This window comes from Carcharodon carcharias, chromosome 5 (assembly GCF_017639515.1).
Source record: "Carcharodon carcharias isolate sCarCar2 chromosome 5, sCarCar2.pri, whole genome shotgun sequence".
Classification (NCBI taxonomy): domain Eukaryota; kingdom Metazoa; phylum Chordata; class Chondrichthyes; order Lamniformes; family Lamnidae; genus Carcharodon; species Carcharodon carcharias.
The window spans coordinates 159,456,711-159,471,843 of NC_054471.1; the positions used below are offsets into that span (position 1 = coordinate 159,456,711).

The window sequence follows — 15,133 nt, forward strand, 5'->3', positions numbered from 1 at the left end:
ACACACGTAAGCTCATGCTCCCAGTGCAGTACTGAAGGATGCTGTGCTGTTGGAGGTGCCGTCTTTTAGATCAGACATTAAGTCGTGTCCCTGTCTACCCTCTCAGATGCTCAGGTGCATGTAAAATAACCCATGGTATATTTCGCTGAAGAACAGGGGAGTTTTCATCTGTGTCCTGGTAAATTTTTATCTTTCAGTCAACATTACTAAAAAACAGATTATCTGAGCATTAGTTTATTGCTGACTGTGGGAGTTTGCTGTATACAACTTGACTACCGTGTTTCCTACATTACCACAGTCACTGTACTTCAAAAAGTACCTCATTGACTGTAAAGCACTTTAGGACAAACTAAGGTTGTAAAAGGCACTATATAATTCAAATTCTTTCTTCTTTCTATGTTTAATCAGTGTGATATTGCGTGCTGAGCTGTGTTTAAATTGTGATATAACAGGCTGTGTGAAGTTGTGGGCCATCTTCAGTAATGTGTTGGAGATTGTGGAGGCAGTGTAAAGGGGTTGATGCAAAACTCCGTGAAATGTTGCAGTTATTGTTGGTATGTTGTGAGGGCTCCACTCCTAGTAATGTGGCCAGTGAGTGATTTATGTTACTTAACCTCACCAAAATGATGGAACCACCTTCGGCTTCAGTCACTGCCTCTCTGCAGGGCTAATGATGGCAGATGCAGCTCAGTGCTGTACACTGGAAAGATGGTCAGTCTGTGGTGCTACTTCGGTCAGAACCTGACTTGTGTCATTTACCCTCTGTTGGTCACATAGCAATTGGGGATCTTCTTCACCATAAAGCAAATACACCAAGGGAGGATTAATACCTCAGTGCTAACTCCATGGGTTCATTTAAATATCACACGCAAGGCTCTAAACAACAAGGCTTTTATATCACTGTGTGAGAACAAAACTCACATTCAACCTGCTGTTCACTAGCGTGACATCAGATACTAACTTCACTAAAGTCTTATGACAAATCACAGACATCCAGCACCACCAACAATAGCAAGGAAGAAGTAAGAATTTGCATTTACATAAAAAGAAAGAAAAACTTGCCTTTACAGGATGTCTCAAAGTGACTCCATTGGTCACACTCTCGCCTGAGTCAGGAGGTCAGGGTCCGATCTAGGGAGAAGGGGAGTTCTCCCCAGTCTCCTCGTAGATATTTGTCACTCAACCATCTTAAAATAGATGATCACATTGCTATTTGTAGGATCTTGCCGTGTGCAAATTGGCTGCTGCATTTCCTATATTATAACAGTAGATGCATTTCACAGATACTTCACTATGGTTAATGTGGTTTAGGGCATTGTAAGGCTGTGAAAGGTGCTATAAAATGCAAGTTCTTTCTAACCTATTATTACTGTGCTCCTTACACTGAATATGCCACAAGACTTAATGCAGTTGGAATCTGATGGCATGCTAGGGTTGAAAAAGGTGGTTTTTCCTCACTGATTTGCTCCTCGTGCAGTAGTAGATAGAACAAACGTCCTAAAACTGTTGCCTAACCAGTGTGCTCATGTTTTCCAGTTTATCCATGGATGGCTAATTCTCTCCTCTCTCCTGTTGCTTTTCCTCTTCACATACATCTACCTGGGGTATGTATTTGCACTTTTGCTCCCAATTCTACTCCAGCTTTTTCCACTTGCTGCACCTTTCTGTGATTACAACTCAGTTTTTCTCCTTTCTAGTGAAGTGTTTAAGACGTACAATGTGGCCATGGACTACCCCACCCTGATCCTAATCATTTGGAACTTTGGAGCAGTAGGAATGGTTTGCATCCACTGGAAAGGACCTCTGCAGCTCCAGCAGGCTTACCTCATTATGATCAGCGCACTGATGGCCCTGGTCTTCATTAAGTACCTACCTGAATGGTCAGCCTGGGTCATTCTTGGCGCAATATCCGTTTACGGTACGTGTAAAGCTTGCAAAATAGATAATCAGGTTGGATAAACACAAAGTGTTTAATGTTCAAGTTATCGCTTGATCAAGTACAGGATAGTCTCGGGGCAGGGTCCTTTTACCAAAAGCAAATGATGGACAGACAGCATGTATAGTAAGGGGCAACATATACCTAAAAACATTGGAACTTGAGAAGTTATCACAGCTGTGATAACACCATACCTTTTTTGGTGTCTACCATGGTTCAGTGGGTAGCGCTTTCACCTCTGCATCAGAAGTTCTGAGTTCAAGTGCCACTCCAGAGACTGAGCACATAATCCAGACTGACACTCCCAGTCAAGTACTAAGGGAGTGCTGCACTGTCAGAAGTGCTGTCTTTCATAGGAGACATTTGAGCAGTGTCATTGTCTGCCCTCTCAGTAAAAGATCCTATGGTATTATCTCAAAGCAGAGCGGGAGATTTCCCTCTGGTGTCCTGGGGAATATTTATCCCTCTGCTAATACCCAAAAATAAGAACATCGATGTTTGTGGGAGCTTGCTGCATGCAAATAAACTGCTGCATCTCCTATATTACAACGGTGACTACACTTCAAAATACTTCTTTGGCTGTGAACACTTTGGGATCCTGTGGTCTGTCCATAGAGATTTAAACATTTCTTTATTGGTCACTGATGTCTAGAGCAAAGAAATAAAACAGCATTGTAGTTAATATCACCATTAAATTAACAACTCCAAGAGATATCACATGAGCATGATACATATTTTATTATTGCCTATGTCAATTTTGATTGAGTTGAATGCGATTGTTTTGTTGCTTCTTTATATTTGTTTTTCTGCAGATCTTATAGCAGTGCTGTGTCCTAAAGGTCCCCTAAGGATGCTTGTCGAAACAGCACAGGAAAGGAACGAACCAATATTCCCTGCCTTAATATACTCCTGTAAATGCATTTTTAATTTCAACTTCATACTTGATGATTTTTAAACCTAACATCGCGTTTGATTGTAAAGGAATGAAACATCTTTAAATACAAGAGAACACAACAAAGACAAGTGGAGTTTAGTGTAATAGAGATGGAGTTGGGGGATGTTGGGGTTCAGTAGAGATGGAGTTGGCACATTGGGGTTCAGTGTAATAAAGATGGAATTAGGATGTTGGCGTGCAGTGTAATAGAGATGGAGTTGGGGTGTAGTGTAATAGAGATGGAGTTGGCACTTTGGGGTTTAGTGTGATAGAGGTGGATGTTGGGGTTCAGTATAGTAGAGATGGAGTTGGCACGTTGAGGTTCAGTGTAATAAAGATGAAGTTGGAATATTGGGGTTCAGTGTAATAGAGATGAAGGGATCTTGAGGTGCAGTGTAATAGAGAGAGAGTTGGGGGATGTTGGGTTTCAGTATAGTAGAGATGGAGTTGGGTAATTTTGGGGTTCAGTAAAATAACTAGGGCTGCTGCACAGAAAGTAACAGGAGTGCTTGTTAGGAATTTCAATAACTGATGTTGTCACCACCAAAACATTGGTCTGTTTGGCTGGATCTATTGGCTTAAGAGTTGGTTGCATTTCTAAGGTTGATTCTGTAATTCAGGCACCAGTGAGGTGTAACATGTCAGAGATTTCTCAGATACTCTGTTCAGGAGAGCCAGATCACAGACCCATCCTATAGAGTTTCGAATATGATTAGAAAATGCAATCAAGTCAAACTTGCCTTGACCTGAACAAGTGGACACTATGCTGTAACCAGCTTCCTTTTCTCTGCAGCCACCATGGTTTGGTTGGTGACGATGGCAAAGCGAGATGTGGGCACTGAGGAACCTCTGAACAACACTTGTATTGCAGGTAGGTGTTAGAATGGTGTTGAAGGAATCACAATAAATTACTTTAACATCTTAGAACTCAACAGGCTGGACTACTTGTTGAATGCAGCTACCAGACTCTTGTTGTACAAGGTTATCTCAATCACCACATCCTAATCGTGGGTTATTATAGGATCCTGGCAGCATAGAGGGAAACCATTCAGCCCACATTGCTTGTGCTGGCTTCTTGAAATAGCTGTCTCTAATTATTCCTGAGAACTTGGTGGTGGTGATCCATCTTGAATCACTGTAGTCTGGGTGGTGAAGATGCTCACATGGTGTTTCAGTAAGTGGAGGCCATACAGTCCTTCAAGCCGATATGACATTCCATTAGATAATGGGCTGATTTGTATCTGCACTTTATTTAACCACCTTTGTTCCCTGACCCTTAATACCTTACCCAACAATCTGTTTGAATTTTTCATTGGACCCCCAGCCTCATCAGCTATTTGTAGGGGAGAGAATTCCAGATTTCTACTACCCTTTGTGTGAAGATGTACTTCCTGACATCGCCCCTGAATGGCCTGGCTCTAATGTGAGGTTACATCCCCTTGTTCTGGCTCCTGCCCCCAGAGGAAATAGTTTCTCTTTATCTACCCTATCAAAAATTTTAATCATCTTAAAACACATCAGTTGAGTCACCCTTAATCTTATAAATTTGGGGAAAATACAAGCCTAGTCTTTGTAACCCTTTATTATTTAAGTTTTTAATCCTGATATTGGTCTGGTGAATCAGCGCTGTACCCTCTCCAAGGCCAGTGTATCCTTCTGAGATGCAGTGCTCTTGAGTGAAGGTCTAACAGAGGTCCCTGTAAAGCTGTCATATAACTTTCTTCCCTTTGTATTTTAGCCCCTTGAGATAAGAATCACTCACCCACTCTTTCGTTATAAATAATCAGCCATTCCTTCATTTTCATTGGGCTAAAAGGAAAGCCCGAAAAATATCCGTTGATCATTTCTCTCTGCTTCCTATTTTTCAGCCAATTTTGTATCCATGTTGCTACTGTCCCTTTTATTCCATGAGCAATAATTTTTCTCATCAGTTGTGTATTAGTATCAAATGTTTTTTTCAGTCTATATACACCACATCAACAGCATTACCCTCATTGGCCTTTTCTGTTACCTCTTCAAAAAAACTCCAGCCAGTTAGTTAAACATAATATTCCCTTTAGAAATCCATGCTGGCTCTTCCTTATCAACCCATATTTTTCCATGTGACATCAATTCTATCCTGAATACTTGTTTCTAGAATCTTGCCCACCACTGAAGTTAAACTCTAAGATAAAAGCAAAATACTGCGGATGCTGGAAATCTGAAACAAAAACAAAAATAGCTGGAAAAACTCAGCAGGTCTGACAGCACCTGCAGAGAGGAACACAGTTCCTAGTTCACAGTTAACTGTGTTCCACTCTGCAGATGCTGTCAGACCTGCTGAGTTTTTCCAGCTATTTTTGTTTTTATCACTGAAGTTAAACTGACTGGTCTGTAATTGCTAGGCTTATTCTTGCAACCTTTTTTGAACAAGGGTGTAATGTTTGTAATTCTCCAGTCCTCTGGGATCACCCAAGTCTAGGGAAGACTGAGATTATGGCCCGTGCCCCTGCAATTTTTACTCTTTCTTCCTCCAATATCCTTGCATGTATCTCATCTGGTCCTGGTGCCTTGTCAGTCTCTTCAACACTTCCTCTATATCAATTTTGAACCCTTCTAGTGACAGTTTCCTCGTCTGTCACCATTGCCTGGGGAACATCTACCTCCTTGGTAAAGATGGATGCAAAGTATTAATTTAATACCTCAGCCATGGCCCCTTCATCCATGTGTAAATTCCCTTTTAGGTCCCTAATCAGCCCTATTCCTCCTTTTACCATCCTTTTACTACTTATATGCCTATAGAAGACTTTGGGATTGCCCTTTATGTTAGTCTTTTCTCATAATCCCTCTTCGCTTCTCTAATATGCTTTCTCACTTCCCTCTGGAACTTCTGTATTCCTCTTGGTTCTCAAGTGTATTTTCTACCTGACACCTGTCATAAGCACATTTTTTCTTTTTTATCTTAATTTCAATCTCCTTTTTCATCCAGGGAACTCTGGATTTGTTTGCCCTACCTTTCCCTTTCGATGGAAGATATGTTGACTGTGTCCGAACCATTTTTTTTTTAAGGTAGCCCATTGTTCAGCTACAGTTTTTCCTGCCAATCTTTCGTTCAAGTCTATTTGGCCCAGCTCTGTTCTTGCGCCATTGAAGTCGGCTCTGTCCGGTTAATTATTTTTACTCTGGATTGCCCATCATCCTTTCTATCATCATCCTAAAATGTACAATAAAATGATTACTGTCTCCTAAATGCTCCCCACTGACACACGATCTACTTGGCCCACCTCATTTCCAAGAACCAGGTCCAACAGTGGATCTTTTCTTGTTAGATTGGACACACTGCTGTAGAAAATTCTCCTGAACACAATCTAGGAACTTTTTGCCTCTCTCCGCCCTTTACGCTACCATGTCCCAGTCTACATTCGGATAATTAAAGTCCCCCATTATAACTATTCTATAATGCCTGCATCTCTCTGTAATTTCCATGCAGATTTGTTCTTCTACATCCTTCTCACTATTTGGCGGTCTATAGACTATACCGAGCAATGTAATTGCACTCTTTTTGTTCCTTAGCTCTAGTCAAACTGATCCTGTCCTTGAACCCTCTGGACATCCTTTCTCCAGAACTGCAATGCTCTCCTTAACCAATATCGCCACCCCTCCCCCTTTCCTAACTTCTCTGAACACCTTCTTCCGGGGAATAATAAGACCATAAGATGTAGGAGCAGAAGCAGACCATTCGGCCTATCGAGTCTGCTCTGCCATTCAATGAGATCATGGCTGATCTGATAATCCTCAACTCCACTTTCCTGTCTTTTCCCCATAACCCTGGATTCCCTTGCTGATTAAAACACTGTCTATCTCAGCCTTGAATATATTTAATGACCAAGCCTCTACAACCCTCTGTGGTAAAGAATTCCACAGATTCACTACCCTCTGAGAGAAGAAATTCTTCCTCATCTCTGTCTTAAATGAGCACCCCCTTACTCTGAGATTGTGCCCACTGGTCCTAGACTTTCCCACAAGGAGAAACAACCTCTCAGCATCTAAATAAAAACAAAAAAACTGCGGATGCTGGAAATCCAAAACAAAAACAGAATTACCTGGAAAAACTCAGCAGGTCTGGCAGCATCGGCGGAGAAGAAAAGAGTTGACGTTTCGAGTCCTCATGACCCTTCGACAGAACTTGAGTTCGAGTCCAGGATAGAGCTGAAATAACTATTTCAGCTCCTATTTCAGCTCTATCCTGGACTCGAACTCAAGTTCTCTCAGCATCTACCCTGTCAAGCCCCCTAAGAATTTTATATATTTCAACATCCAGTGTTGAATACTTAACACCCAGTTCTGTCCTTCCTTGAGCCAGGTCTGTGTCATCGCCACAACATCATATTTCCACATGGCAATCTGCGCCTATAACTCCCCAATCTTATTTACTATACTCCGTGCATTCGCATACATGCATAGTAAAATCTGGTGGCAATCTGCCATAAGGATAGTTACAAGACTGAATATTTAGTAGCATGGAAGAGCTAAAGCCAGAATATTACTTTAAATTATGAGTCAGGCAACAGGTTCACACTAGTAAAAGGAAAATTTAGGACAGAAATTCTTCCTCCACACACACACACACACGCAGTGATCAACATCATCAGCAGTGAGGAACAGACCCAGAGAGATAGGGCAAGTGAGAAAATAAACTGGAATCATTTGGCAAATTGGATGATGCAATGAAGAAGTAGCAGATGGAATGTTCAGCTTTGTGCTATTACAATAATGAAAATTAGGGTACAGTTTACTGTCTTACAGACAAGGGGTAATTTTACAACACCCCTCGGTGTTGCTGAGCTTCACGAGGAGCAGTATAGCCCAGATCCTCAAAACTGCATTTACTGTCAGTGAGATGGGTTCAGAACATTTATTTTTTAATTTATTCATAGGGATGTGGGTGTTGCTGGCTAGGCCAACCTTTATTGCCCATCCCTAATTGCTCTTGAGAAGGTGGTGGTGAGCTGCCTTCTCTAACCACTGCGGTCCAATAAGCTTTTCTTATAGGTGGCTCCCAGAAATCTGCCTTTTAAAAAAAAATAGTGGAAAGTTGAAGGGAAGGAAATCATGGCCTTGGGAACAGGGGAGGAGTGTATTCAGAATCTGTACATGTGAGGGGGTTGCTGCTCCAGAGTTTGAAATCCAGACTCTTAAACTGGTCTGCCAGTAGCAGCAGTGGGTTAGAATTTGCCAATGCTCCAGGATTGCTCTGGAGGCTCCAGGAGCTGAGGACTAATTTACAGGACACTGCTGCCAGAAATATTTGGAAGTATATTTTTGGACATCTGTTTAGAAGTTATGAAAATATTGGAATGGGGGAGAAAATCTGTTTGACTGACAGTCAAGAATAGTCCTACAAGGTATGCAGAGTCCATCCACTTTCTGATTAGCTGTGGGAAATCGGGGCATTGCACGTTTGGACCAATGGGTGACCACTAGCCATGGAAGCTGGGCGATTGGAGGCAAGTGGATCATATGAAACCTCCAGGGAAACGTCTAGCCAAAGTTAGTAACTCGACCGCACATGCGGAATTCTTTATTTTTATTGGAGTTTTTAGCTGGCATTCGTGTGTTAGGTGCTGACTTCTTCCTGCTTTTCTGTCTAGCCAATTATCCCGATGTGGAGATTGAGGCAAATCACTATGCTGCCCAAGGATCGGATGATGTTTCTGATATGCCTCAGACGCAAATCCAAGGAGTGCGCCATTCAGCTGCTGTGGGAGAGGAACTAGAGGAAGAAAGTATGTGACCTGTTGCTCATTTATCCATCATCCCCACCAACACCCCTGCTACCCAAGCCCCCAAACCCCTTTCATCCCCAACTTCATACGACCATTGGCGGCTCTGCCTCCAACCATCGAGGCACCACCTTCTAGAATTCCCTCGCCAAAATCTCTCCACCTCCCTCTCTTCTTTAAGACCCTCTATAAACCTCTTTAACCAAGCTCTTGGTCACCCATCTAATATTTCAGATAAAATCAAAATACTGCAGATGCTGAAAATCTGAAATAAAACCAGAAAATGCTGAAAAAGCTCAGCTGGTCTGACAGCATCTGTGGAGAGATAAAAAGTTAACATTTTGAGTCCCTATGATCCTTCTTCAGGGCTATAGATAAGTAGAAATGTGATTAAATTTATATGGTTTCCCGGGGAGGGGCGTGAAGCAGGTGAAGCAGGCTAGAAGGCCAGCGATAGGTGGGGGCTAAGGAGAGATTGACAAAGATGTCATGGACAAAAAGACAAAGGGGGTGTTAATATGGTAAGGACTAAAGGAGGTACTGATAGTGGCATGAAGGTAAGAAAACAGAATATGTTAATAGCAGAACAAGAGTAAGCACTCTGTGAAAGAACAACATGGAACAAGTAACAGATGGCCCTTTTGGAGGTGTGTGGGGGGGTGCAGTGATTGGGGAAAAAGGATGGATAAAAAGGGGATAAAACAATAAATGAATAAAAATGAAAATAAGTGGATACATTTTAAAAGGGGATTAAAAAAGGGGTTAAGATAGAGGAGAGAATTCATTGTCTGAAGTTGTTAAACTCAAATGTTAAGTCCAGAAGTGCATTAATGCAAAGTGCCTAATCGGGAGATTGTTACTTGTTCCATTTGTTCTTTCTACTTCTCTTTAGTTCTAAAGAAGAGTCATATGGACTTGAAATGTTAACTGTTTCTCTCTCCACAGATGCTGTCAGACCTAAGTTTTTACAGTATTTTGTGTTTTTATTCCACCTAATATTTTCTTGTTTGGTGCCAGTTATTGCCTTATTACGCTCCTGTAAAGCACCAAGACATTTTCTTGCATTAAAGGTGCTGTAGGAATGTAAGTTGTTGTCTAGCAAAGTCTCCACCTGGCTCAGTTGGTGGCACTATTCAGAAGGTTGTCTTCCAGGTGAGACCTTAAAGTGAAGATCTCCCTGCCTCCCACTGGCATTATTAGACAAAAAGGCACAGGAATTATCCTGATATTCTAACTAATGTTCCTCCATCAACAGATGTTAAAGCTAGAACTGACTCCAAAGCATCACTTTTCTAGCTAACAGTCTGGACTCTGACTGTAGATTCAAACTGCATTTACACTAACATCCGATTCAGCAAAACCACTTCACATTGGCACTGCAGTTGCAGTGTGTTTGCAGCCCCCACTCATATCCCGTAAAGGCTGTGGGCCCTGACAACATTTGGCAATAGTACTGAAGACTTGTGCTCCTGAAGTAGGCATGCCCCTAACCAAGCTGTTCCAGTGCAGCTACAACACAGCCATCTACCGGGCAATATGGAAAATTGCCCAGGTATGTCTTGTCCACAAAAAGCAGGACAAATGCAACCCGGCTAATTACCACTCCATCAGTCTACACTTCATCATCAGCAAAGTGATGGAAGACAAAAATACCTGGAAAAACTCAGCAGGTCTGGCAGCATCAGTGGAGAAGAGCACAGTTGACGTTTTGAGTCCTCATGACCTTTCAACAGAACTAAGTAAAAATAGGGAAGGGGTGAAAGATGTCATTGATAGTGCTATCAAGTAGCACTGCTCAGTTTGGATCCCCGCCAGCTCCTGACCTCATTACATCCTTGGTTCAAACATGGACAAAAGAGCTGAACTCTAGAGGTGAGGTGAGAGTGACTGCCCTTGGCATCAAGGCAGCATTTGACTGAGCGTGGCATCAAGGAGCCCTAGCAAAACTGGAGTCAATGGGAATCGGGGGAAAACTCTCTACTGGTTGGAGTCATACTTAGCATAAACAAAGATGGTTGTGGTTGTTGGAGCTGAATCATCTCAGCCCCAGGACATCACTGCAGGAGTTCCTCCAGCTGCTTCATCAATGACCTTCCCTCCATCATAAGATCAGAAGTGGGGATGTTTGCTGAAGTTTGCACAATGTTCAGCACCATTTGCGATTCCTCAGATACTGGAGCAGTCCATGTCCAAATACAACAAGACCTGAGCAATGTCCAGGCTTGGGCTGAGAAGTGGCAAGTAACATTTGTGCCATACAAGTACACAAGTAGCGGGAAATGACCATCTCCAACAAGAAGAGAATCTAACCATCTCCCCTTGACATTCAATTGCATTACCATTGCTGAATTCCCAACTATCAACATCCTGGGGATTACCATTGCCCAGAAACTGAACTGAACCAGCCATATAAATACCATGACCAGAAGCACAATTTGGAGACTGGGAACTCTGCAATGTGTAACTAACCTTCTGACTCCCCTAAACCCATCCACCATCTAGAAGGAATGCTCTCCATTTGCCTGGATGAATGCAGCTCCAACAGCACTCAAGAAGCTTGCAGCCCACTTGATTGGCACGCCATTCACCACCTTATACACTCATTCCCTCTGCCACTGACAAACAGTGGCAGCTGTGTACACCATCTACAAGATGCACTGCAGCAACTCACCAAGGGTCCTTTGAGAGCACCTTCCAAATCTGTAATGTCCACCACTGAGAAGGACAAAGGCAGCAGATGCACAGGAACACCACCACCTTCCAAGCCACACCCAATGCTGACTTTGAACTATAATGCTGTTCCTTCACTGTAATGGATCAAAATTATGGAACTCCCTTCCTAACAGCATTGTGGGTGTACCAAACCACATAGACAGTTCAAGGCAGTGGCTTACCACCACCTTCTCAAAGACAAGGATGGGCAATTGTGTGTATAGCCAACGAGGCTGACATCCCATGAAAGAATAAAAAAAAACATTCTCATCCTTTCTCCCTTTTGTTTATTTAGCTTTCCTTTAAATGCACTTAGCAATTTGCCTCAACTACTCCATGCTGTAGCATGTTCCACATTCTTATCGCTCTCTGGGCAAAGGAGCTTTTCCTGAGTGGGTTTATTAGGGTCCATCTTATATTCATGGCCCCTGGTTTTGGACTCCCCCAGACATAGAACGTCTACCCTATCAAATCTCTTCATAATTTTAAAGACCTCTATCAAGTCACCCCTCAGCCTTTTTTATGGAAAAAAAGGCCTAACCTGTTCAACCTTTCCTGATAGTTATGACCTCTTAATTCTGGTATTCTTGTAAATCTATTCGCAGAGGGTGTGAAGCTCGGCTTGGGGGACTTCATCTTCTACAGTGTCCTAGTTGGCAAGGCCGCAGCGGGTGCCAGCGGAGATTGGAACACAACCTTGGCCTGCTTCATTGCCATTCTGATCGTAAGTTAAAGGGATTAGTCTGATGTTTCAATAGGGGTTGCCACCTTTCCTGGAACTAAAGATTAATATCCCGGGGAGAGGGCTGTGAGCAAAAAGCATCAAAGTAAAATTAAAGGAACTGTTTAAAAAGTTTAAAAAATGTTTTTAACCTTTGAACACTTTGTTAAATATTAAAGTATTGGGGTTGTGGGGGGCTGGGGGGGGGGGAAAGAAGAGAAGAAAGGAAGTGGGGAAAAATCTCTGAAAAGAGTCAAGAATCATCCAATTGGGCAATTGTCTGTTCAGATTCTAATAGGTGGTTTGACATGAGAATGAACAACTCCAGAGTTGGCAATTGTACCTTTGTCCCATTTAGGTGCATTGGTAGCAGCAAACTCATACCCTCTCTCTTTGCTTTCAACAGGGATTGTGCCTCACCCTCTTGCTGCTGGCCGTGTTTAAGAAAGCCTTGCCTGCGCTCCCCATCTCAATCACCTTTGGCCTGGTGTTCTACTTCTCCACTGACAACCTGGTGCGACCTTTCATGGACACACTTGCTTTCCACCAGTTTTATATTTAGGAAGCAAGGGGCCCCTCAGTTAAAACCCCATCGCGTTCAAGCTGATGATGGCCACATGCAGGGCTGGGGGAAACGTGAGCACTGATGTTACATTGCAGAGCTTCAAAAGAAGAAAAAAAGAGAGGAATTATCATTTATATATTCATCATAATGCAAATGTTCTAGCCATGTTGAGAGACAAGCAAATTGCTCAAGATTGAATTTTACAAAATGTCTTTATAGAAATAAAAGGTTTAGAAGTAACTTAAAAACCCACATTTAGTTATGTTACCCCACTCCACCTCACCCTACCCCCACATCAAGGGTTTAGTTTTTATGATGTAAAGAGTCAGAGAAGTGGTCATAGATGGGGATGGAAAATGTGGTGTAACGCACAGTGGGGGGTGGTTTCAGACTGAAAAATACAAAAATGACTTTTCTATTTTGTGTCAATGAGGAATTTTGTCTTTTCATCACCAAGTGGAGGGAAGAGTTTGGTGGAGCAAGGAGTTGGAAGTGAAGTGAGTTTCTTATCTCAGTATTGATTTATCACTTTTTGATAATGAATTATGTAGGTAAAAGATGTACTTTCAGTTTATGTAAATTATATAATGTTGCAGAACCAGTGTCCCTCAGGTCAATGAAGGAAGAGTCACCTCCATGTTATGTTGAGTGATGAATGTTTCTCTACAAGGATCATTCGTTTGTCTGGTCATTTTAAAGACCTATAAAACAAACATTTAACGTCAAAAGAACTATGATAATGTGATCACCGACTGGACTATTTGCACCAAATTGCAAACACTGTGTAAGGAAGTGATTTGTACCCAACAATCTCACCAAAACATTACCTCAGGTTTTTGTACAGTTTGAGTAAAATAGAATTTCACAAATATCTCAGTTAGTACAGTCATTTGGGGAATATCCTATAAAATGTTTTACTAAATGCATTGTACAAAGTGCAGACTTTTTAAAAAAGAGAATGAGGGGTAAACTTTGCAATATCCTGTTCACTGGGTGGCGCCTCACCCAACAGAAACACAAGTCTCAGGTAGGGCTATAAGATTACTCAGCCAATACTGTGACTCGGGCTCCTGTCCAGCAATGCCTCGCACTAGGACTAAAGCTTCGCAAAATTAATCTTGGATGTCTAGGGTTCAAGAGAGAGAAAACCTATAAATCGGTAATTCATGTAAAAGTATCCCAATAACTGCAACATTCTGGAGCTTAAAAAAAACTCTCCAAATCTCTATAAAAGAATGAGGAAAAGGGCAGAAACTGGTTGCAGTGGAATAAGGATCATTAACCAAAGTACACAAATTTATGATTGGCCAAAGAGCCTTTTTTTTGAGGGCAAGTTATGATGATCTGTAATACGCTAGCTGTAAGGGTGGTGGAAGTAGTTCATTAATAACTTACAAAAGGAAATTGGATAAATACTTGAAGGCAAAAGATTTGTAGGATATTGGGGAAAGAACAAGGGAGAGGGACTAAATGGATAATTCCACCAAAGAGCAGGCACAGTGGCCCTAGTGAGTGTTTTCTACACTGTCATTCTAAGATTCATAGAATATATTTGCAGAAAATGTAGTGCAGCTAAAGTTGTTTATTAGTGACCTTCTGAAATTGCCCTTCTCCCGACACCACAATGGCTCAGCACTTCAGGCTGTGGATTCAAATTTGACCCTGGAACATCTACCTGATCTGTCCATTCCCCTCCCTGCGTGTGCGGTAGTTGGATCTGATCACTCATTTCTCTGGTGTACAGAATTGACTTTCTATTCATCTAATGCTGGTATTTTGGACCTATAAATGCAGAATGAGGGTCAGGCTTTTAAACAGCAGGCTGCTTATGTCCTGCCTCAGGTTAGGATGCAGCAGAGTAAATTATAAGTGACCTCAGGTGAAGCAAAATTATCCAGTGTTTTAAGGAAAATTAGCATACTCATTTTATATTGTTAAATGAATGCAAGTTGTACTAACTGAATTAAGTGAATCCAATCACAATTGCTGCTCTACATGATTGCTTGCTGCCTGAGAAATAATGTTGGGTTCTGGTCTCGTCTCACCAAAGTACAAACAGTCCACTTACTTAAAGACCATGTATGAAGGACATAATATCCAACTTACGTGTCAAGAGGGCTGCATAGATACATCCTGTTGGATATACTTAAGAGATTATGCACTGAGTCAACTCTAGAACATATGGGATGTGGGATCCGCTAATAGGAGATGCTGATTGCAGCAAAGCTGAAAAGGTATCAATGTAAGACTTGTAACACCTGTCTATTTTGTACTTCTGATACAGCTTTCCTCACTGTTACCCCAAATTCCTTACTTTTATATGAATTTCAATATTATGTTCCTAATTCAAAATATATTTGACGAAGAGCCGGCTTTAAGGCCTTGTTCTCCAAACTGAGAAATACCTATCAACACGAACCTGTGTTTACTGGCAACCAACTTTCTATTCATATGACTACACTTCCTTACATCATATGTCTCACTTTTTGCAAAAATTTCTTAA

At 41.8% G+C, this 15,133-nt stretch overlaps 1 protein-coding gene across 2 annotated transcripts in view; it reads left to right on the top strand.

The window, feature by feature from the left end:
- psen2 (presenilin 2) overlaps nucleotides 1-12,870 on the top strand; it is a 29,787-nt gene extending 16,917 nt beyond the window's left edge. For both annotated transcript variants that reach the window (XM_041187721.1, XM_041187720.1), the window contains exons 5-11: nucleotides 1,537-1,604; nucleotides 1,698-1,918; nucleotides 2,749-2,847; nucleotides 3,664-3,741; nucleotides 8,501-8,635; nucleotides 11,950-12,068; nucleotides 12,472-12,870. In XM_041187721.1, the coding sequence (XP_041043655.1) occupies nucleotides 1,537-1,604; nucleotides 1,698-1,918; nucleotides 2,749-2,847; nucleotides 3,664-3,741; nucleotides 8,501-8,635; nucleotides 11,950-12,068; nucleotides 12,472-12,627 (876 nt within the window). In that variant the 3' untranslated portion in view covers nucleotides 12,628-12,870. The remainder of the gene's footprint in view (nucleotides 1-1,536; nucleotides 1,605-1,697; nucleotides 1,919-2,748; nucleotides 2,848-3,663; nucleotides 3,742-8,500; nucleotides 8,636-11,949; nucleotides 12,069-12,471) is intronic.
- The last annotated feature ends 2,263 nt before the right edge of the window (nucleotides 12,871-15,133 follow it).